Source organism: Leucopleurus acutus, assembly GCF_964270905.1.
Source record: "Leucopleurus acutus genome assembly, chromosome: 14".
Taxonomy (NCBI): domain Eukaryota; kingdom Metazoa; phylum Chordata; class Mammalia; order Artiodactyla; family Delphinidae; genus Leucopleurus; species Leucopleurus acutus.
The window spans coordinates 59,337,708-59,362,561 of NC_139156.1; the positions used below are offsets into that span (position 1 = coordinate 59,337,708).

Here is a 24,854-nt window from a genome sequence, read left to right on the forward strand (position 1 = left end):
AAATGGCACTTGCCAGTACCAGTGTTATCATGGTAGAATGATCCCCAAATGGCTGTCAACAGTGTCTCCATCCCCAGAAGGAGTACCAGTTGCCTCCTGCCATCCAATAGGCTCTCCAAGATCAGCAAGTGGGTCTGACCCAGGCTTCTTTCAAACTACTGCCTCTGCACTGGGACTGGGAGCATGAGAGATTTTGTGCGCTCCCTTTAAAATTGGAGTCTCTATTTCCTGTAGTCCTTCAGCTCTCCTGATCCTAAGTGCCAGTGGTTTTCAGAGCCAGATGTTCTGGGGGCTTGTCTTCCTGGTTCAGGATCCCTAGTTTGAGGAGCCTGATATAGGACTATGACCCCTCACTCCTTGGGGAGGACCTCTATGATTGTGATATTCCTCTTGTATGTCGGTCACCAACCTGAGGGTGTGGGTCCTGACTATACCATGTCCCTGTCCCCCCTACCATCTCACTGTGGTTCCTTTTTTAAGTCTTTGGTGTGGAAAATATTTTCTTCTAGTCTCCGTGTCATTTTCGTAGATAGTTGTTCTGTAAGTGGTTGTAATTTTGGTGTGTCCATGGGAAGCAGTGAGTTCAGGGTCTTCCTACTCTGCCATTTTGGCCACCTCTCCAGTTTCATTTTTTTCATTAAGATCATCACTTCTCAATGATCAGTCTGCATATTTAACCATTCTCGTTTCTTGAAATACATGTTGGATTAACTCCATCTCCAATAGTTTGGGTTTCCTTTGATTGCTTCACTTTCTTGTCATACCCATTAGATGTAATCATTTCCCAGTAATACTGTCGTACTTTCTAGGAGCTCACCTACCCTCACAGTTTCTATTTTCACTTCTGATAACTGTCAGATTTCTGTCTTTTTTTTAATATAATTTTTATTTATTTATTTATTTTTGGCTGTGTTGGGTCTTTCTCCAGTTGCGGCGAGCGGGGGCCACTCTTCATCGCGGTGCGTGGGCCTCTTACTGTCGCGGCCTCTCTTATTGCGGAGCACAAGCTCCAGATGCGCAGGCTCAGTAGTTGTGGCTCACGGGCCTAGTTGCTCCACGGCATGTGGGATCTTCCCAGACCAGGGTTGGAACCCGTGTCCCCTGCATTGGCAGGCAGATTCTCAACCACTGCACCACCAGGGAAGCCCCAGATTTCTATCTTTAACCTTGACATCCCTCCAGAATCCAGCAGTTGGATTTTTCCACTAGTTAACTCATCTCCTCATATCTCAAACTGACTCTACATCATTATATTACGCACCCAAGCTCATGATCTCAGAGTCATCCCTGCTTCTTCTTGCTTGCTTGCTTGCGCTTCCCCCGATCCCAATATCAAGTTGATTTCCCAGACCATTTGGTTTTCTTTCAAAATGCTCCCTACATCTTCCTTTTATATTTAAACTACTCTCCATTACCAATATCCAGAATGTTATAACAGCCTTATTACAGACTTCTTTGTCTCCATCAACATTTTTTTTCTCCTTGCTGCATAGTACTGCTAGAGTAATCTTCATAAAATCCCACTTTCATCCTCTGATTTTTCTGCTCAAAACTCTTCATTGTAAACCTCTTCTTTTTCCTACAGAAGAAAACTCCTAGCGTTCAAATATCAATACAGTCTAGCCCCCAACCTACCTTTCCTTAATTTTTACTATGCAATCCTCAATACCCATAAAAATAATTACCTTGCTACTTCCATGCTTTAGCCCCTACCTCTCTACCTATCCAACTTCTGCCTATTTTTCAAAGCCATATCTTTTTCGCTAGCTGAGAGTGACCTCTTCTGATTCAGAACCAGCTGGCACTGATCATTTCCTAACCAGCATTGCTTTTTATTTTTATTCCTAAAACATTTGTTTATGTGAGAGGCAGCTTGGAATGTTTAAGAGCTTCAGCAAATTTTTAAACTTTTCTGTGGTTCACTTTGTTTAATGGAGCATAATAAGTATATCTCATAGTGTTGTGAAAAATAAATAAGATTGTACATTACAATCCTTAATATAATACCTGGCATATAGCCATGTTCATATATAACTACTTATGATGATGGTGATTTTTTTTTTTTCGGTACGCGGGCCTCTCACTGCCGTGGCCTCTCCCATTGCGGAGCACAGGCTCCGGACGCGCAGGCTCAGCGGCCACGGCTCACGGGCCCAGCTGCTCTGCAGCATGTGGGATCTTCCCGGACCGGGGCACGAACCCGTGTCCCCTGCATCGGCAGGCGGACTCTCAACCACTGCACCACCAGGGAAGCCCGATGATGTGATTTTTGAACAGTGAAATAAAATAGAATTCCTGTTCTTAAAGGGTTTTAATATTATCTAAATATTAATCTTCTCCTCTGGATTCTTGAGATTCTAGGCTTAGCATATAGCTTTTGTATTTGTTTGACACTATCATGACTTGGGCTGGCAGAAGGGTTCGACTGGGGGTCATAGTGGCAGGAGCTGTGCTGTCTGTTTAGCTTGCACTCTTTAAATTATTCAGAAATATAAAAAATCTGCAAAACAAGTCTTTCCATGCAATATTTAGGGGTTATGTTTCCTATGCTTTGGAAATTAATTGTATTTATCTCCTGTAATAACCTTTTAATATACAATGTAGGAAGGTAGGTTTTTATCTCATTAAAATTTAATCTTTTTAGGACTAGGAGCTCCATTATCCATTCTAGATGAATTTCTTGATGAATCCTCTAACCTGCAGTCTGAGTCACATGAACCCATTTTGTCTGTACAGTCTCAGGATCCAACTACCAGCCAAAAACCATCCAACATATTTATGAAGGAGATACCATCAAAAAAAGGTAATTAGAATAAAGATTTCCACTTGGACGAAGGGGATAAACAAACTAGACAATGTTGAAAACTCTTTTGCTGACCAAAATGGCAATCTTAACTTGTTTGAAGTTGATTAGTTTATCTGTAATATTGTCTAAATTCCTTCATGTGAGGCTAGACTCTGAAATCCAGTCTCAGTAATGCAACTCTTTCTGTAGTGAGGATTTACATTTAGCTCAGAGAAGTAGCCAACTATAGACCTATGATTTTCTGGCAATGAATTTTCATTTTTACAGTATCTAAAGATTCAAAGTATCTACAAATCTGTTTCACATTCAGGAAGATCTGAATACTTTTTTTTTAAAAAAAGCTTTTATTCATTCAGCTTGCATTTGGAACCACCAGTAGAATAACCTCAAGAACCTTTAAGATCTCCTTGGGGGCCATTGCTGTAGAATAATCTATTGCTTTCAAGATTATAATTTCTCTCATATATTAGAGTAGAATACTCTCCCTGCTATGTGTCTGAGCTTCTGAATTTTTCCTTTATATCTAATTGTCTATTATTTTAATATCATATTTTCAGAAGCATCAGAATGTCAAGAGTCATCTACTTGTCTGCATCCCACCCTTTATAGTGTTTCCCAAACTCCTGCCACCATCTTCATGGAGACCATACGCTTCTTGATGAAGGTCAATGCTGTGCAGGTCAGAATATTTGAAAAAGGGCAAGTAGAGGGAAAGATTTTAATGAACTACTTATTCTGTCATAGTGATGTCTTCGCAAGCTTAACTGTGTATGACGCAGAAATCAAACATGCTTTGAGAGCACACTATAGACACAATGGAATAAACATTCAAACATGAACTACTCTCTGCAGAGAGCATCAGGAGACCTCACTGCAAGTCTGCTCCCTATAGAATACCAGCAAAGCAAAATCAGACTCTGAGTCATATGTAGCCTGATGTTACTTTATTGTGGGAACTCATGTTATGTGAGTGTTGGGGGTTCACAGGAGCCTAAGCACACCCTTCTTCCCTTCCAGGTTCTGAACCAATTGGAAACAGATACACAGTGCTATATGGGGGGATAAAAATACTAATTTTTTATTGATATAACTGGGCTGGATATGTGACTGGTCCCAGATTTGATTTACCCATGCAGTCACAGGTGGAACAGCTGGAGAATTGCAGTCTCCTCTCAGAGAAGAAGAGCATCCTGTAAGGTCTACGTACCACATAGGAAATGAGAAACATATCCATGAAGTGAGCAGTAAGAGAGAGAGCAAGATCCAGGAGGCAAGAGATTTGGCCCTCAACCTATAGAGTGCATGTGCCACTTGAGGGTGGGCAACTCAAGACAGGGCAAGAATTATGAACTAGGTGGGAGTGGGCCACGTTAAACAGGAGGCTTTAATATACTAACCTTTCACAATAGAGAAATAGTCTCTCTGTCTCCCTAATTAAATAAATCACTTTTCCCCCATGTCCAAGAGTCAGTATGCAGGTAGAGGGAACAGCTGCAGAGCCTCCCCGTCAGTATTTTCTTAAGAAGGTTTCATTATTAGTGGAAGTTTCTATATTATAGGCTGAGATGAGAACAAAGGGAGAAGAAGGGTTTCCCCTCTTCTTAGCAAGTACATATGACTTTGTCAAATTTGCAGGCCTTATATCATATTAAAAACAAAGTATAGCCCAAAGTATAAAACTGGTGAACATAACAAATGCTTGAGAGTGTGTCAGAAACAGACATTTATGTTTCTAAGATCCTGAGTCTAGAATTTTAGAAAGGGAGGTTTTGCCTCACTCTAAGTTTCCGTATAAATACAAATGCCTGAAAATGTTACCTCGTATGAAAATGGGGTGGTTGATGAAATGCTTTTGTCTGCTACACAATAGGCTAAAACTCATCTAGTATGACCAGCAAGACCAGAATTATACAGTACTGTAGATAATTCACTTGTTACTACATGAATAGCTGGTAATGGAACCATGATATACTGAATGTTTATAATTCACCTCTAACCTTTTGAAATTGATAATCATTTCATTCTATAATATGTTTCTTATCATTTATTATCAGAGACATAATCTTCAACCATGAGAGCTATGGAATTGACACCATACAGTCATTTACATGTTTCTTATAATCTGAGTTTTCCTTGCAGTATGTACACAGAGTGCTTGCACATGAGTTATTATGCCCTCATGGAGGCCCCAGCTGTGAGTATTACTTGGTGCTGGCCCAGACACACCTACTCAAGAAGGATTTTGCTAAAGCAGAGGAATACCTTCAGCAAGCAGCTCAGATGGACTACCTGGTAATAACTTTTGCTAGAGTGTCTTAAGTTTAGTTTGGAGAAGGGACAAGTAGGCCTTCTTGAAGGTGGTGATGCCATATCACAGGTAGATTTCTGGTTACCAGAGGTGGGGGTCATCAGCTGTCAGTAAACTCATTTATCTAATTTCCTTCCATTTGTTTTTCTTAATCAATCATGACTTTTACAAAGGACAGAGAAAGGATAAGGACAGCTCTTTAGCAGACACTTTATCTATTTCAAGTTTCCTGAACTTCTACTTTCTCATTGTGAACATCATCATGGTTATGCATGAATATTTTTCTTAATATTTTCCCCAAAGACAAAATGGCTTTGAAGAATGCAAGAAAAAAATGAGAGGGCAGTCCTAGAACAGTATCTCCCAGTGCAACTGAATGGCCCTCTTTCTAATTTGCAAAAGAACATGGACTTCATCTAACTTTAAATGTTAAACAAAGATCATTAATGTACTTTTAAATACCACCTCATCCCATGTACTACTTGTTCTTCACTTTCTTAGAACCCTAACGTCTGGGGCGTGAAAGGCCATCTCTATTTTCTGAGTGGAAATCATGCTGAGGCCAGGGCATGCTATGAGCGAACCATTAGTTTTGTAGTGGATGCTTCTGAGATGCACTTCATCTTCCTGCGACTGGGGCAGATATATCTGGAAGAGAAAGAGGTGAGGAATAGAGATAGGGAGTAACTATGTAAATCAGGTCATTGTCTGGGACCTGATTACAGTTCAAGCATTAACATCCATCTTTGTGGAGTAAGAATAGTAATATGATGATGACACTTTTACATCCAAAGGTAAAGTGACTTGCCCAACATCAGATAACCAGTAATTAATAGAAGCAGGATTCAAATCCAGGCAGTCTAATACTAGAGTCTGTGGTTTTAACCATTATGATACTAAAAAAGTTGTTAAGAACTCAGTAAGTGTTATTTTAGCTATTATTTTAGCTTTCTTTTATTAAAAGTAGTAGAAGCATTCTTAGCTTGACTTAACTAACAGAAAGGTACCACTCTGGTCGGGGATGTTGATAATGGGAGAGGCTATGCATGTGTGGGGACAGTGGGTAAATGGAAAATCTCTGTTCTTTCCTCTCAATTTTGCTGTGAACATAAAACTTCTCTTAAAAAGTTGTCTTAAAAATATATATATATATTTTAAATATATATATATAAAATATATTTAAATATATATATATATAAACATATATATACATAATCCAAGAACTCATCTAACTTAGATTGGTGTGGAGTACAATTACAGAAGCCTCATGGTTATCCTAGAAATGCAGTGTTTGAAGCTTCCAGATCAATAGCTTAGTGGTGCTTTCTTTCTACAGTACGAAAAGGCGAAGAAAACCTACCTGCAAGTCTGTAAGAGATCGCCTTCATGCCTTACCTGGCTAGGACTGGGAATCGCCTGTTATAAGGTAAGAGGATCAGGTCTTGAGACTAGCCTGTGCATACAGCTGACCTTGACTCCTTGGCCTTCCAGGCATCCTGGGAGTTTGGATGGTGGTAGGAAGGCTATCAGGGCAGTCTTCTCTAATGAAAAGTTGCTCTTCAAAGCTGTTCAGTAAACTGAAGGTCAATCTGAACTACAAAAATAAAACATTCTTTAAAAATCCCACAAAAACTGAAGCATGAAGCTATATAATAAAAAATTTCATGTTATTTGGTACATAAGCTTGTAATTTTATTATGTTATCTGGAAGAGAAAAGTGATATGAGATATAAAGAATCTACTCAATTAAATTAAAGAAACTAATTGATACTTATTAGGCTCTGTGTCCCTTCTATATTCAGGAGGAGTTGCTACAGCTTCTGGTAGATCTTTTGTTCCACTGCCCCTATAAACTCTTTAGTCACCCTTCCCTCCTTTCCTCTAATCTTTGAAAGACGCATGCATTCTTCTGTTCTTGTCTAACTTCTTCATGTGTATTCTTGATTCTATCCCTCTCCTTTTCTCCTAATCCCTCACTTTCTTAATATTTTCTTTCTCTTTGATTTACATTTTTAAGCTTTCCTTCCCAATCAGCTCTTTCCCTGTACTTTTCCCCTTCTTATTAAACAATAACAACAGTAACAACCTCCCTGGTTGTTACCCTTAACCAAAAGAATTGTTTACATTCCTTGTCTCTTATTCCTCATTGCTGTTTTTTTAACCATAAAGGTAAAATATGATAGTTATAGAAATTTGGATGATACAAAATATGAAGAAAACATAAAAGTATCCATAATCCCCACCACTAAGTGATAACCACTATTAACATTTGAATGCATTTTCCTCCAGTCTTTTTTCGTACGTATATGAAAGTAATTTTTTTTAAAGTTCTTTTGTTTATTTATTTATTATTTTTGGCTGCATTGGGTCTTCGTTAATGCATGCGGGCTTTCTCTAGTTGTGGCGAGCGGGGGCTACTCTTCGTTGCAGTGCGCGGGCTTCTCATTGCAGTGGCTTCTCTTATTGTGGAGCACGGGCTCTGGGCACGTGGGCTTCAGTACTTGTGGGACTCGGGCTCTGTAGTTGTGGCTTATGGGCTCTAGAATGCAGGCTCAGTAGTTGTGGCGCATGGGCTTAGTTGCTCTGCGGCATGTGAGATCTTCCCGGACCAGGGCTTGAACCCGCGTCCCCTGCATTGGCAGGCGGATTCCCAGCTACTGCGTCACCAGAGAAGCCCTGAAAGTAATTTTAATGTATAAAATTGTAAATAATATATTTACTTCTTTGGAATCTTTTTTTCTACTTAACAGTATAGCATTGGTACCTTCTCACATAATCAAATAGTCTAAAACATAAATTTTGATAACTGCATGGTATTCCCTGGTTTGGATGCATAAGTAAGGTTATCATGTAATTTATCATACAAACCAGGACACTTCTGAGAATGAAAAGGGTGATATTAATAATTACACTGGGACACAGGTAGTGTCCCAGGCCAACCAGGACACATGATCACTTATATAGAAGCCATATGCCCCCACTCCACCTTCCCAGAAAGGATGTAAAACATCCGTAGCTGTTAGAAACCTAACAGCACTTTCAAAAGAACAAGAAACCAACAGTACAAACTACTCAGCATAAATCATGCTTCTATTTGTTTTAAGTAGCATAAAAAATATTTTCATTGATATAGAAACTCAAAAAAACTTGGGTTAAGTCCCACTGCTAAGGTATCCAAGTAATCTCTGCCCCTCAGTCAATGTTTTAGTCATGCTATACCTATGTGTGGATATACCATATCTATTTGACCAACCACTTATTGGACATGTCATTAGTTTCTACATCTATATATTATAAATAAAGCAGAAATAAACATTCTTAAGACATAAATCTCTGTGCTTAATTCTGTTATTTCCTTAGGATACATTCATAAAGAATGTAGAAAAATTTTTAAGTATAGTGTCAACTCACTTTCTAGAAAGGCTGTAAACTGATGTATATTCTGCCAGGTGTGAGAGTCCATTTTACTGTTAAGTCATCAACAATGGGCACTATCATTTTCCAATTTGATATATATCCTAATTTACATTTTCATCACTAATGAAGTTGAAATCATGTGAATTATCTGTTCCTTTCCCAGGTACCATTTATCCTTCAATTCCTTGCAATTAGGTGTATACCCCTTAACGCTTTGCTGAAACTTCTCTGATGGGGGCCCCCTATAACATCCTAATTGCCAAATGCAATAGACCCTCTGATGAAGTCTCTGTGGCACTTAACCCTGCTGACTGCCTCCTTCTTGAAACCCTCTCTTCCCTTGACTTCCACAATATTGCATTCACATCCTTCCAGTTCCACGCCTTCCTCTCTGGTGTCCTTCTCAGCCTTTTTTTGCTGGCTCCTAGTCTTTTGCCCATCATAATTGTTGGGTCCTCCTGGGTTCTATAGCCAGCTCTTCTCCTGTCACCTTACTTCTTCTCCCTAAGAAATATCATCTACCCCAGTGGTCTTAACTACCAATTGTGCCCCAATGAATCCTAAAGCTTCAGTTCATAACACTTTTCATGTTCTGACCCTTATATCAAACAATGTAGTAGACAGCTCTATTTAATGGTCCCCCAGACACCTCAAAATGTACATATCCAAAATATAACCTGACTTATCTCAGAAGGATTCTCACATTCCTTAAGCCTGTACCTTCTCCTGTATTCCCTGTCTTAGTAAATGGGACTATAATGAATCCAGTCAACCAAGCCAGAAACTTAATAACTATCCTAGTCTAATTCTATTACTTTTAATTAGGCATCAAATATCCTATTGATTTTTCTCCTAAATGTCTGTTGAGTCTACTGTCTCCTCTCCATCTGTGTTTTTACTGCTCTAATTCAAGCCTCATCCCTTCTTTACCTGCTAGGGTGTTCTCCTGTCCTCCCTCAATTCATCTCCTGCATTGTTACCAAAGTGGTCTTTAAAGTATGCAAATACAAGGTTACTTCCCTATTTAAACTCCTCAGTGACTACCCCTTATTTCAGAATAATATTCAGATTTTTTTTGAATGATCTGGTCTCTTCCTAACTCCTTGGTCTTATCACTTCCTTTGTTTTCTCTCTTTTCTCTCTTCTCTCTCTCGCTTTCTCTCTGTCTCTCCCTTCCCTCCCTTCTCCAGCCACACAAGTATATTAAGAGTTTCCTGAGCATGCCATGCTCTCTGAAGCCTTTGTGCCTCTGTATATGAAGTTCCTCTTACCTGGAATGCCTTGAAGTATAGCTAACAAACTCCTATTTATCCTTCAGGATTGACTTCAGCAGTGTTTCTTCTCTGAAGCCATCCCTTAGTCTTGGGGTACAATTATTCCTCTTTTCCTTTGTCCCTCCACTAGATTATTTATGTATATATATATATATATATATATATATATATATACATGTATATATATGTGTATATATATATATACATGTATATATATGTATATATATATGCTTTTATTATAGAAATGCTTATTTTCTATCAGAACTCTTTATGTGTTTGAGTTTTCATTTTGTCTTAATTTTTTACGTATCTGTCAGTGAATTCTTTGGGCAAAAGTTGTATTTTTTCTTTTTATTCTAAGTATCTAGCATACTGCCTGACACAGAGTAAAATAAATCCTTAGCAAATATAGGTTGATTAAATTATGAATCAATATCTCTGAGACATTTAAAGTGTGGACCAAGGTATGGGCATTGCCGAAAGGCCATTCTTCATATTGTCTTGGGCCTAGAAACCAGTTATTTTATTTTCTAAAACATGAAAAATGAAGAACGATTTTACTGGGGAGAGAGAGGTATCTTATCCTTTCCTTAGGTGGCCTTTTGGAAGATTTTACAAAACAGACTCACAGTATTAGGGAGCAGCAATGATATCCGTGTGCCCAGAGCTCAGGGAATGCCCTAGAATCTCTGAATGTTGTATTGATTGCTCAAGATTGTGCTGTCAATAACTAATATTAGGGGAAAGAGAAGCTTTCTAAACAATAGTATTTTGATGGGCTAATAGGACTTTAACTTAAGAAAGGGATGTACAATGTAAAACTACAAATGTATCTGACAGCCCACTGTGTATGGGGAAATCACTGAATGAGGCACACATGATAGTGAATACTTCTGGTTTTCCAACCCTGGCACCTGAAGTTCTATGGTTCATGGATGCCCTGATGGGCCTGCTATAGAGAGAAGGAAGAAGAGAGGGGTGTAACTCGAGAGCCCAGCAGGCAGGGCTCCAGATTCCTGTACCTGACTTTCTAATCAGAGCAGTTCTACTTTTAACTCATTCATATATTGGAACACCACCACATATGATTTTGTTTGAAGAAAGAGTTCTGTTGCTAAAAATTTTTTTTCTGTTGCTAAAAATTTTTTAAGTTGAAAATTATTAGTATGGGTCACATATATCAATATTATTTGGACATAGCATTTTCAGCTAAACAGATTCCAGCTGGCTTAAGTGAAAACTACTTTGACTTAACAAATCACATTATCTTCTTTTTCTATCAAGCTGGATGAGCTCACAGAGGCTGAGGATGCTCTCTCTGAAGCCAATGCACTGAACAACTACAATGCTGAAGTATGGGCATATCTGGCCCTGGTCTGCCTGAAAGTGAGTGATTATTATCCTTACACAATGCCCTTGTAGAGCAGAGGGGTGAGGGACCAAGTAAAGAAAGAGATAGCGGGAAGGCCACCAATGCATGATAGTTGAGGTTTGATGAGCTTCAGATGTGGTCATTATACTGATGATGAAGGAGAGTTCATGTCTGGGAAGCCTCTACTTAGGATGTGCTTGAAAATCATATACTTAGGTGTGTTTGTCTGGAAAGGAGATTCTAAAAATGGGAATGAGGCATTTGGGTTTGGTGGTCTCAGGTGAGTGGTAATGGGGTGGATTGGGGTTGACCGTCAGTGGGGGTTTCAGATGGGGTGGGCTCCCTGTGGCACTTTTGAGCTGCTCAGCAGGCCTCAGCCCAGACCACACAAACTAAGCCCAGCCCAGTGTGTGCCCTGACTCAAGATGAAGGAGCATGTACAGATCAGATCTTGGTCTGGGGTTGCAGTTAGGAGATGTGCAAGGGCTGTGCAGTGGGATGGCAGATTAGACTTGGGGAAGGTGAGAGATTCTCCTTCTGCCCTCCTCAGCACCACTCTGCCTGCCTTCACTCTCATGTTTAGGACCTCAAGTCTGGGATTGTATAGTCATCCTATTTATGCTCTGGATCTACAAAAATGTCATATATGGTCTAGAAAACTATATAAGAATCTAATGATAAAAAGAAAGGCAAAGTAGACTATAAGGATGTAGCCATAAATGAATTACCAACAATAGGAACAACAGAAATCTGATAGACTGAAGTTATTTTCCCAAAAGATCCCATCATTTAAAAAATGCACCTGATGCTATGAAGCATCTTCTTTGTAATTGTCTCTAAGATTTTTCTTTGAGACCAAAATTCAGACAGATGGTTTAGCTATTCAGACACATAGTTTAGATATTTACCTGATACTAATCAGGAAAGACATGGTATTTATATTTAAAATGTATTTAATTATATTTAATGACCTGAGTTCCTTTTTCATTAAAGTTGTTTTCCTTTTAAAAAAATTTAAAATGGGAGTGATATTGTATCAGAATGTAACAAGGTCAAAGACCAGCAAAGGAGATACTCTACTAGTGTTTCTGAATCATTCCATCCTGTTGAACTGCTGGCTGAGGGTGCTTATCCTTGAAATAGATGGGAAATTGTGTGTGTGTGTCTAATTGTGGGAATTTGTGATAGCTGCTTTACCTATAGAAAGTAACCCTCCCATAATTAAAATAACTTGTTTCAATAACTTGCACATTAGCCTAAGATTCAAATTGGGAATAAAGAGAGTGGCCCTCAGTTTTCCATTGGCCAATACAACACAGAACTGACAGGGAATATTGTGATTATAAGAGAAACTAACAGAGTAAAAATTACTGGACTTTCTCTTTGGAGTAAATATCAATATGAGAAATACCTTAGTTCTTACCCCAGCTGTGCCACAACTAGCTGTGGGATACTGGGGAAGTTACTTAAACTTGCTGGGCCTCAGTTTCTTCATCTTTAAACTAAAAGGGTCAAAATGGAAGATTTTAATACACTTCTCTCAGAAACTGCTAGATCAAATAGGGAAAAAATTAAGGATGTGTAAGATTTGAATAAAACAACAAGGTTGAGCTCAAACACTAATTATATAGCCCTGTACTTAATCATAGAATACATATTCTTTTGAAGCACAAGTGAATTATTCATAAAGGTTGACCATATGCTAGACCACGAAGAGAGCTTCAATGAATACATGTAGATCACACTTCAGTAAAATTATAAATCAACAACTAAAAGATAGGCCAAAAGACTCACATACATTTGTAAACTTAAAAAGATGTTTCTAATTAATTCATAGATCAAAAAGAAAATCATATACAATTTCTTTTGGTAGGTAGAGTTCTAAAGATGACCTCCCCCAAGATTATTTCCTGAAACACTAATATACCACAAAACAAGCCCCAGCAAATTTAAGAGGATAGAAATTATATCAAACATTTTTTCCAACCACAGTGGTATGGAACTAGAAATCAACTATAGAAAGAAAAATGGGAAAAAGAACAAACACGTGTAGACTAAACAGCATGCTACTAAAAAAGCAATGGGTCAATGATGAAATCAAAGAGGAATTCAGAAAATACCTCGAGATAAATGAAAATGGAAACACAACTTTCCAAAATCTATGGGACGAAGCAAAAGCAGTTCTAAGGGGGAATTTCATAGCAATATAGGCCTTCCTCAAGAAACAAGAAAAGTCTCAAATAAACAACCAAACCTACCACCTAAAAGAATTAGAAAGAGAAGAACAAACAAAGCCCAAAGTCAGTGGAAGGAAGGAATTAATAAAGATTAGAGAGAGCAGTAGCACCACATCTCCTCAGACTACGGCCTCAGACCCGTGCTTTCACCTCCCGCCCCCCCGCACCACCCGCCCCCCCCCCCCCCCCCCCCCCGCCCAAAGGAGTACTTATCCCTTTGTCCCATGCCTGGGAGTAGCGTGAACTTCTTGCCTGCGGACTATAAAGACTAACTAGTTTGAAAATGGGAAAACTAGAACCAGCAGATTCTTCTCAAAACACCAGTCTATTATTTCAGAAGAGTTAATTTCAGAAGGAACCTGGGTCAGGCTTGATAAAACAACTGACAGGGATCTTACTGGTAAAACAAGAACTTGGGAAACTGTGAGGTGGACAACTAGGAAAGGACAGTCTGCTGATGGTGTGGCCGGTTATCCCAGTGCTTCAAAGAACCCTTCATTATGAATGTATCATTCTGGTAAAGCAGTTCTGACCACCACTGGGAGGCTACTGCTTAGAATTCCCTGTGGTCTCATTGATGACAGCGAAAGCCTAGAAGCAGCTGCTCTTTGGGAGCTAGAGGAAGAAACTGGCTATAAAGGAGATGTTGCTGAATGTTCTCCAGCTGTATGTATGGATCCAGGTTTGTCAAATTGTACCACACACATCATGACCATAACTATCAATGGAGATGATGCTGAAAACCTAAGGCCTGAGCCAAAGCCAGGAGTTGGAGAATTTGTGGAAGTAATTTCCTTACCAAAGAATGACCTGCTGAAGAGACTTGATGCTCTGGTAGCTGATGAACATCTGAGAGTAGACGCTAGGTCTATTCCTATGCTCTGGCATTGAAACGTGCAAAGATGAAGCCATTTGAAGTGCCCTTCCTGAAGTTTTAAGGCCAAAGGACAGCGGCCATGTTTTTGTAAAAAGAACCACCAGACCCCGTTCGCTAAGACTTTGTATTCAGCTTAGTTTTAATGTAGATTTGAAATGAGCTTTTTCATAAAATAAAAGCAACACCAAATGCAAAAAAAAAGATCAGAGATGAAGTAAATAAAATAGAGATAAAAAATAATAGAAAAAATCAATGAAACCTAGAGTTGGTTTTTTGAAAAGATAAACAAAATTGACAAACCTTTAGCCAGGCTTACCAAGAAGAAAAGAGAGAGGACCCAAATAAACAAAATAAGAATGAAAAAGGAGAAATAACAACTGATACCACAGAGATACAAAAAATTATAAGAGGATAGTATGGACAGTTATATGCCAACAAACTGGACAAACTAGAAGAAATGGGCAAATTTCTAGAAACATACAACCTGCCAACACTGAGTCCAGATGGAATAGACAATTGGAACAGACTGATAACTAGAATTGAAATTGAATTTGTAATTTAAAAATCTCCCAGCAATGAATTGGGAGATTGGGATTGACATATATACACTAATATGTATAAAATAGATAACTAATAAGAACCTGCTGTATAAAAAATAAAATAAAATTCAAAAATTAAAAAAAAAAACTCCCAGCAAATAAAAGTCCAGGACCAGACAGCTTCACAAGGGAATTCTACAAAATAAATAAAGAAGAACTAATACCTATCCTTCTCAAACTATTCCAAAAAATTTAAGAGATCAGAACACTCCCAAATTCATTCTGTGAGGCCACCATTTACCCGAGATCAAAACCAGACAAAGACATTACAAAAAAAGAAATTACAGGCCAGTATCTTTGATGAATATAGGTGGAAATGTCATCAACAAAATATTAGCAAACCAAATCCACCAATGTATAAAAAGGATCATATACCACCATCAAGTTGGATTTATTCCAAGGTCACAAGGATGATTCAACTTTTGCAAATCAATCAATGTAATATACCAAATTAACAAAAGGAAGGTTAAAACTCCCATGATAATCTCAATAGTTGCAGAAAAATCATTTGACAAAAGTAAACATCCATTCATGATAAAAACTCTCATCAAAGTGGGTATAGAGGGACTATATCTCAACATAATAAAGGCCATTTATGACAAACCCACAGCCAACATCATACTCATTGGTGAAAAGCTAAAAGTCTTCCTGCTAAATTCAGGAATAAGGCAAGGATTCTCACTCTTGCCACTTTTTTTTTTTTAATTGACGTATAGTTGATTTACAGTGTTGCGTTGTTTTCTGGTGTACAGCAAAGTGATTCTTTTTCATAATCTTTTCCATTGTACTTTATTACAAAATATTGAATATAGTTCCCTGTGTTATACAGGAGGACATTGTTGTTTATCTATTTTATATGTAGTAGTGTGTATCTGCTAATCCCTCACCCACACCTTTCCTTTTGGTAACCATAAGTTTGTTTTCTATGTCGGTGAGTCTGTTTTGTAAATAAGCTCATTTCTACAGTTTTTTAGATTCCACATATAAGCGATATCATATGATATTTGTCTTTCTGTCTGATTTACTTCACTTAATATGATAACCTTGGGGTTCATCCATGTTGCTGCAAATGGCATCATTTCATTTTTTATGGCTGAGTAATATTCCATTGGAGATAGATAGATAGATAGATAGATAGATAGATAGATAGATAGATATCACATCTTCTTTATCCATTCATCTGTTGACAGACATTTAGGTTGCTTCTGTGTCTTGGCTACTATAAATAGTACTGCTATGAACATTGGGGTGCATGTATCTTTTCAAATTAGAATATTCTCCAGATATATGCCCAGAAGTCGGATTGCTGGGTCATATGGTAACAAGGTATGCTGAAACTACTGATGAATGCTTAAGGAGGAAGAAGATATTTACATAGTCTCAAGTATTTCACAACAAGATATTTATTAATTACAAGGGGGAACACAGTAATGCCATAGTAGAAAAACCTGGCAGATAACAATCTAAACAAATAATCAAGGTTACCATCACCATTATTGGAATAAACAGCATGTGCCTCCTAATATAGAACGCACTGAGGGCAACACAACAGTGTTTTTGAGGTATTCCTGCTAAAAGTTCATAACCTGATATAATCATAAAGATACATCAAACACTAATTGAGGAATATTTTACAAAATTACTGCCCTATAATGTTGAGGAATTCCAATATCATGAAACAAGAAGAATCAAGAACTACTCCCAATTAAAAGAAACTGAAGACATGAATACTGAGTAAAAGGCATGATCCTGGATTTTCTTTTGCTACAAAAGATATTACTGGGGCATTTGGAAAAATCTGAATGAAGTCTACAGATTAGATAATAGTATTATATTTGTACTAATCTCATGATTTTGTTAATTGCACTGTGCTTATGTAAGAGAATGTCCTTGGTTTTAGGAAACACATACTAAAGTCTAAAATTGCATCATGTTTGCAATTTACTCTCAAATGGTTCAGGAAAAGTTAAAATATATACTTATGTATCATGTACACATGTATATATGTGTGCATGTGTGTATATACAGAGAGGAGAGAACTATTCTTGTAACTTTAATCTGAAATTATGTCAAAATTTAAAAGATAATTCATTAAGATAACATAAATTAATACCACGCTACACACCCATTAGAATGGCTTAAATCGAAAAGACTGGCAATTTTTTTTTTAATTTTTTAAATTTAATTTTATTTATTTTTGGCTTCATTGGGTCCTTGTTGCTGCGCGTGAGCTTTCTCTAGTTGCAGTGAGCAGGGGCCACTCTTCGCTGCGGTGCGTGGGCCCCCCACTGCGGTGGCCTCTCCTGCTGCGGAGCACGGGCTCCAGGCGCACAGGCCTCAGTAATTGTGGCCCATAGGCTCAGTAGTTGTGGTGCATGGGCCCAGTCGCTCCGCGGCATATGGGATCCTCCCAGACCAGGGCTCGAACCCGTGTCCCCCGCACCGGCAGGCAGACTCCCAACCACTGTGTCACCAGGGAAGCCCAAGACTGGCAATTATTGACAGGGATGTGGAGAAACCGGAATCCTTATACATTGCTGGCGGGATTGCAAATTAGTACACCACTTTGGAAAACAGTTTCGCAGATTCTTGAAAAGTTAAATACATACTTACCATATATCCCAGCAATTCCACTTCTTGGTATCTAGTCAAGAAAAGTGAAAACATATGTCTACACAAAGATTTCTCTATTTCATTACAGCATTTAATAATCGGTAAAGACTGGAAACATTCCAAATGACACATCAGTGAATGGATAAACAAAATATGGTATATTTATACAATGGAATACTATTAAGCAATAAAAATGAAATTCTGATTCATGCAACAATATGGATGAACCTCAAAAATATTATGCTAATTAAGAGAAGGCACAAAAGACTGTATATTATATGATACCATTTATATGAAATTAGGAAAATTATAGAGATGAAAATAGATCAGTGATTCTAGGGCCAAGGGTTGGAATGGGATTGACTGAAAACAGGCACGAAGAAACTTTTGGGGAGTAATAGAAACCTTCTAAAACTGGATTGTGGTGATGGTTGCACAGTTGAACCTTAAAATTAGTGAATTTTATGGTACATATATTATACCTCAATAAATCTATTTTTAAAAGATTAAACAGGGTGTCCCTGGTGGCGCAGTGGTTGAGAGTCCACCTGCCGATGCAGGGGACACAGGTTCGTGCCCCGGTCCGGGAAGATCCCACATGCCGCGGAGCGGCTGGGCCCATGAGCCATGGCCGCTGAGCCTGCGTGTCCGGAGCCTGTGCTCTGCAACGGGAGAGGCCCGCATACCACAAAAAAAAAAAAAATTAAACATCCACCAAAATGAGGAATAAATGGAGTGACTGTTCAATAAATAGTGGTGGAGTCATTGGCTATCCATATGAAAAAAAAAGTCATTACTTCACTCCCCCACCCCACCCCCACACACACACTATTCCAGCTGGTTTAAAGGTCTAAATCCTAAAACTTTAGACTCTTTAGAAGAAAATATGGAGGATACCTCTTTGCCCTTGGGTGTGCATGGTTTCCTTATGACTATAAAAGCACAAGACAAAGATAAAAATATCAATAAATTAACAGCTTTTAAATTGGAAATTCATGTACAACAAAAGGCACTAAAATAAAGCTTAAGGACTTTATTATAAATACTTGCAGCATTTATAACTAATAAAGGATTAATATCCAGAATATATAAATATTTCCTACAATAAGAAAAAAACCCTACACACAATCTGATTGAAAAATGGTCACAGGATAGGAATATATAATTTGCTGAAGTGGAAATTGTAAAAGTCAATAAATATATGAAAAGAAGTTCTGCTTCACTAGTAACCATGAAAATGCAATTTATAATTATGTGACAGAAATTCACACCCATAAGATTGGGAAAAATTAGTTTGATATTACCAACATTGATAAGGATTGTCCTAATTGCTAGTGGATGTTAAGTGGTACAACTACTTTGAAGTGCAATATGGCGTTATTTAGTCACATTCATATCTACAACTTAGCAATTTTATATATAGATACATTACTAAGGAAAATAGCAGAAAACATGAACAAGGATGTTTACTGCAGCATTTTACATAATAACAAAACAAAAAAATTCTTTTTCAAAATTTTGCCTGTTCTGGATCCTTCCATCCTTTGGGTCTCTGCCTCCCTATGACAGAAGTGAAACAAAAGTAATAATGATAGGAAAGGAAGATGTACTGGAAAATGCCCCTGGAATTCAGTGAACTTCAGGTAGGAACACTTGAAAGTTTAAATATTTTAGGAAAGTCTTTACGGTAATGAAGTCTTCTGTGAACTAGTAAAAATTTACCATGGACTAGCACTAATCAGAGAATTGGACTTGATATTCTCTAAATTCCCTTCTAACCTGAACAGTCTGTGGTTCTCATATTTATGTATTTAAAATTTCTGAAGTGACTCTTAATACTGCAGCTAATTTGTTATGCACAAGCTTATGAAATATACTAGTGAAATCATATTATTCTCATTTAAGTCCTACATGATTACTTCATACAAGAAATAACTAGGAGAAGTAGTGTTCTCACCTCATATCCAGATCTTCATGGAAGTAATTGCAGTATCTGCTTTTTCTAATGCATACAGACAGGATGAATTGTAGTAGTTAAAAACCTGGACTCTGGAGCCAAGCTGCATTGTTCTAAAACCTGGCTCTTCCACTTATTAGCTTCATAACCCTGGCAAGTTATTTATCCTCTCTGTGCCCAGGTTTCTCTATCTGTAAACTGGGAACTATAGATACTAGTGGCATGTAAATATCAATAGTATATTGATACAATATAAATATAAATAATAGTGTTATGTATGAAAGTAAAGCACTTAAAAAATGTAAACTACAAAGCAAGCACTATGTAAGTGTTAGCTGTTATTAACAGAATAGCTTCAATCCTGAGAGTAACAAATGACTCATGGTGCTTTCAGGAAAAAAAAAAAGAGAGGCCAAGTTGTCTTTAAGCTTTTTGAAATGAAGGAGGGGTATATATATTATATATATATGAGCATCTGCTTTTCCCTACCATCTTTCATTTTCCTGCTTCCCCCTTTGAATTCAGAGGTTCTTAACTAAGAAGGTATAAATCCACTGCTTATGTACTTTCCCTTCATAATATTTATGATATGTCCTCATCACCAGGTGGTGCTCTTTTTTTCAGGCTGGACGGCAACTGGAAGCTGAGCAGGCCTACAAGTACACGATGAAGGTATGATGCAGATACCTCTGCTGTTCATACTGTACTGAGGTTGGTAAACTGGAGGGAAGGTGCTGGCTTAATTCAGGACTTTACAGCATTTACAGCATTTCATGATATGAATATTTTTCTAGAGGATTTTCTTACCATCTTTGGCCATTATCATGGGGCTGCTGGGTTTGGAATAAAAACCCGCATATTACCATGCGGGATCTTTTGTTAACCTCCCTGGGCCTCATTTTCCTCACATATAAAATGAAGATGTTGCTCTAGTCCAGGAGTCAGCAAACTTTTTCTGTAAAGGGCAAAACAGGAATTATTTTAGGCTTTGTGGGCTACATGGTTTCTATTGTAACTACTAGTCTGCCCTTGTAGTGCAAAAACAGCTATAGACAATACACCAACTAATGAGCATGGCTGCATTTCAAATAAAATTTTACTTACAAAATAGGCAGCAGGCTGGATTTGGCTCATGAGCAATTGCTTGCCAACCCCTGGTCTAGTCTATCAGTTATGATTGCAAGTAATTTGACTTGGAAGACAGTGGCTTAAACAAATTAGGAGTTTTATTTTTCTCATCTAATGAAAAGTCCAGAATTGGTACCACAGTGTCATCAGAGACCCAACCTCTTTCTTTCTGCTTCACCAATCATAGCATGCAGTTTCCATCCCTCATAATTGCAAGATAGCCATTGTAGGTACAGCTATCATATCCATGTTTCAGGCACAATAAAGAACAAGGCAGGGAAAGGACAAAGGGACCATGCTAGCTATTTCACCTCCCTTTAAAGAGATATGACTTTACCTTACATTTCATTGGCAACAACTGAAATTACCCCTAGCTGCAAGGGAAGCAAGAAATGTGGCTTTTTAGTTGGTTACATTGCTGCCCTGTAAAGAAATGATTTTGTTAGTAAAAGAAGGGAGAGAGTAGGTTTTCAGTAGGCAACTAGATGTGTCTACTACACATCTAGATTTTAAAATTAAAGTCTAATGTCTTTGATTCCTGTGTCTTTCATTCCTTTCTCTCACTTGCCAAATAGGAACATTATTCATTAGTTAAGATATATTGGGTGATAAGGTAAACAGTTTTAAAAATAAACTTTAAGTTATTTTACAAAAACATACACAAATTGTGAGTGTTCATACCACGTGATGAATTTTCATAAAGTGAACACATCCATGTAACCAGCACGATGTTTTGAGGTCTTTTTAATGGAGTTATTGTGAAATAGAGAATATAGGAAGAGTCAATTCCATCCTGAGGAACTATGTTCTTTAGCTGTGGTTCCGCAAAAGAGGGGTCTCCACATAGGTATATCAGGTATGACATGTGTCCTTCCCTTCCTCCTCTCATGCAGCTGAAATTGAAAGATGAGAGTCTGCTTGCAGAGATCCACATGGTACAGGAGACAGTTGGCTTTGGAAATCCATCTTTCTGACATCCTTCCACCTGAAGAATTTTCTGTATGGGACACTGAGCTCCTTTCCTTCCCAGAGAAATTATACCCTGGATGTTTCACCATATGAGGGCTTGGGATAAAGAAAAAAGGATCTTCAGCACAAACTGAAACCCATTCACTTATTTCCATTGGCTATCTTACTGGATGTCTATGTTACTGGATGTTTTAGTGGTTGACAGTAAACTGGATGGCAATAAAAAAATCTAAATAAGAGATTCAGAATTCATCAGTTAAGGTATACTGAGGTATATATAAGAATATAACTCTGTGTGTGTGTGTGTGTGTGTGTGTGTGTGTGTGTGTGTGTATAAGTAAGGTATAGTAGCTTCATTATTAGGGTTTCCGGTGAAAGCTTATCAGGATCACTCCTGAAAGAGGTCAACTGCTAAGGTCGTTGGCCAGGTTCACTTACTGGAACTTGGGAATTAAGGCATCATTTCTAAGGTGGGCGGAAAGGAAGAATGCTGTGCTGGGTCACTGCATTAGAGCAAAGAGCATATGAGTTGGCCAGATCCTTTGGATCCAACAGTGAACAGAGAAGCTTAATAGACTGGTCTTTGCTGAAGGTATCTTCATGGATCTAAATCACAAGGGCTCCATGAAGAGTCCATTACCCTATAACAGATGCAAAACTCCTCACAACGGAGGCCATTTATTCTAGGGCTAGAGATGACAAAGGAACCATACCTCACCCCTGTCCTCCGGATCAGTTTACAGCAAAACCAGAAATAAAGGCTCCCCTCCTTCATTTTTTAAAGGAGGCGGTTGAGAGAATAGGAGGGAGGTAGAGCAGGAGGGAAGGTGAGAGGCATATTAGTAAACACAGAACGGTAAAATCAACTCTACATTCATTTATAGTCCTTCTACTCTCAGTCCTAACACTACCTCCTTTATGAAGTCTTCCTGAGGCACAAAGGAATTATCAGGTTCACCTTCTCTTCCGCTCACTCCAGGACTGTGTACTGACCACCCCTAGTTACTCTGGTGTAACCTCACCATCTCCCCTACCAGACTGTCAAGCTTCCTGGGAGCAGGGACAGCGCATTTTTGCGTTCTCGGCAGCTCGCCTTGGCCCTAACTGGTGCTAGGAAAGTTTGCTGGAAGGATGGATTTGTGGAGCACTTTAGCACTTCTTAGCCGCTCCCAGGACTGTCCACTACTCCTCCCTCTGGCAGGAACCCAAAGGCCAGTGAGGGCCGGGAGACCCCACAGGGCTCTTCTTGCACTTATCCGGCCCCAAACTGTAGCTCCCCTCCTTTGCGGCAGTTGAGGTACGTTAGGTTCCACTGTGTTGCGTTACGGGAAGTGTAGGGGCGAAAAGCGGAAGAGGCGGGGCGAGTGGGCCGTTCGCTTCCGGCACCGAGGCGCCCGGCCTGGGGTCGCGGAGCTTGGAGGCCGGCCGTTCCTCAACGCTGACCTTTCCCGGCTGTCCTCCGCGCCACCGAGGCGGTAGAACGGATCCGCGTGGAAGGCGAGAAGCTCCGAGGCGTCGCAGCTGGTGCACAGGCCCCGGCGCCTGCCGGCTGCGCTATGGTCCAGCTCAGTGAGTGATGGGGGCCCCGGGAGACCTTAAAGGCGGTCGCCGGGGGTAGGGGGCGTGCGGGACTGGGTGGAGCGGCGCTCTCGTAGACGAGCTAGAGGCAACCAGTACCTGAAACTGTACACTTTTGACCCTCTCCTCAGTGGTTTTCTTGTTTTGTTTTTAAGTTTTCGCGGAAACCCTATGAGATAAACGGCATCAATTTTATAAATGAGGCAGCTGGACTCCGACATGGTCCAGAGCCAGTGTTGAGTGCGTTGGGGGATGGCTGGAGTGCATAAGAGGAGTTTCACAAAGAAACGGTATCTAAGTCAGATTGACAAGAATTGGTTGGAAGTAAGGACCTTTCAGTGGAGGAAGGGGACTCATTTCATCTATCTCATTTTGTCGGTTTTGTGCCCTCGATTCTTGTGTCTTAACCACTTATTTGTCTACAGGTACTCTGCTCTGCAAGGCCTACCATGGAGGCCACTTAACTATCCGCCTTACCCTGGGTGGCTGTACCAACCGGCCTTTCTACCGCATCGTGGCTGCTCACAACAAGTGCCCCAGGGATGGCCGTTTCGTGGAGCAGCTGGGCTCCTATGATCCACTGCCCAACAGTCATGGAGAGAAAATCGTTGCTCTCAACCTGGACCGGATCCGGCATTGGATTGGCTGTGGAGCCCACCTCTCTAAGCCTGTGGAAAAGCTTCTCGGTAACTCAGCTCTAGCCTTACCTCTCTGAGGGGATTTTAAATTGAAATCAGCTCCAAGATGATGGGAATTAAGAACGATTTTCATTATCTCCAGGCTAATCAGGACTGGAGTGAGAACTGAAATTGATCTGATTGCCATTTTGAATCTGGAGATTCCTTTTGTAGACTCCTTTATGAGACTTTCTGGATGACTGAGATTTTATGCTAAAAAATGGGAACGGTGTGTCTTGAATGGCTATCTGTCAGTTCTTTTTTGTTTCCAAGTAAGGAAAATAGTGTTAGGAAGTAGAGAACATCCACTGTGACCTTGCAGTAAACGGAAGGAAGTGAGTTGGGGGAAGAGGTAAAACATTTTGTTGAGTGAGGAACTTGATTTGAATCTATGTTCTAGATCAGGTCTCTGTTAGACCTCAGTTCAGTGATGCTGAGTTCCCAGGGAAACATTAGCTTGTATTGTTATAATGAATGAAAATACTGTTACTTTTAGGTCTTTCTGGCTTTTTCCCTCTGCATCCGATGGTGATCACAAATGCTGAGAGGCTGCGACGGAAACGGGCACGAGAAGTCCTCTTAGCGGCTCAGAAAACAGATACAGAGGCTACAGAAACAAAAGCAAACTGACTTCAGTGATCATAGCACTGGGAACAAGGTCGAAGTCCTCTTAAAATATTTGTGCAGATCTCTTAGTTTTATTATATTTAGAGGTCAATAAATGGAATTTTTTAAGTCATCCATGGTATTCTGGCCTGACCTGAACAGGGCCCAGGGAGAGGTTTGTTCTTGACTGACATAAAGCTGGGTATAGGTACTAATTAGCTTTTTCAGCCTTCATCTGGGGAAAGACAGTGGCTGTGGGGTGGATTGGCCTCTGGGTCTCTTGGACAACTTTACAGCCTGCTACCTTCCAGGACTTCCCTGTGTTTCAAAGTCCCCAACCAGCATGTCTGTGTCCTATCCAACTAATTCCTACTTTAGTCATTTATGGTCATCCCACCAGCTCAGGAACACAGTTATTTCACTTACTGTTTTTGTA

The 24,854-nt window shown here is 39.2% G+C and overlaps 2 protein-coding genes and 1 pseudogene across 7 annotated transcripts in view; all 3 read left to right on the top strand.

Annotated features, from left to right (window-relative positions):
• Positions 1–21,612, top strand: part of CFAP70 (cilia and flagella associated protein 70) — a gene marked incomplete at its 5' end in the record, with an annotated part of 86,689 nt that extends 65,077 nt beyond the window's left edge. For 3 of the 5 annotated variants that reach the window (XM_082854031.1, XM_082854030.1, XM_082854027.1), the window contains 8 exons: positions 2,645–2,803; positions 3,364–3,485; positions 4,946–5,098; positions 5,616–5,777; positions 6,451–6,540; positions 11,090–11,191; positions 20,085–20,132; positions 21,482–21,612. In XM_082854031.1, the coding sequence (XP_082710157.1) occupies positions 2,645–2,803; positions 3,364–3,485; positions 4,946–5,098; positions 5,616–5,777; positions 6,451–6,540; positions 11,090–11,191; positions 20,085–20,132; positions 21,482–21,562 (917 nt within the window). In that variant the 3' untranslated portion in view covers positions 21,563–21,612. The remainder of the gene's footprint in view (positions 1–2,644; positions 2,804–3,363; positions 3,486–4,945; positions 5,099–5,615; positions 5,778–6,450; positions 6,541–11,089; positions 11,192–20,084; positions 20,133–21,481) is intronic. The other 2 variants (XM_082854028.1, XM_082854029.1) reach the window with 1 other exon arrangement.
• LOC309971067 (ADP-sugar pyrophosphatase-like) lies at positions 13,698–15,252 on the top strand (annotated as a pseudogene). Its single transcript has one exon. The product of its transcript is annotated as an ADP-sugar pyrophosphatase-like (transcript).
• A 1,322-nt stretch (positions 21,613–22,934) lies between the features above and the next one.
• Positions 22,935–24,551, top strand: MRPS16 (mitochondrial ribosomal protein S16). The gene is made up of 3 exons (XM_082853838.1): positions 22,935–23,126; positions 23,561–23,821; positions 24,309–24,551. Exons 1-3 carry the CDS (start codon positions 23,114–23,116, stop codon positions 24,440–24,442), a joined length of 408 nt encoding a protein of 135 aa, XP_082709964.1. The 5' UTR covers positions 22,935–23,113; the 3' UTR covers positions 24,443–24,551.
• Positions 24,552–24,854: the final 303 nt, after the last annotated feature.

Excerpts from the sequence above, each read along its gene's own strand:
- MRPS16 (XM_082853838.1), top strand. Across the intron at positions 23,822-24,308 it reads GCCTGTGGAAAAGCTTCTCG|GTCTTTCTGGCTTTTTCCCT; the intron begins GTAACTCAGCTC and ends TGTTACTTTTAG.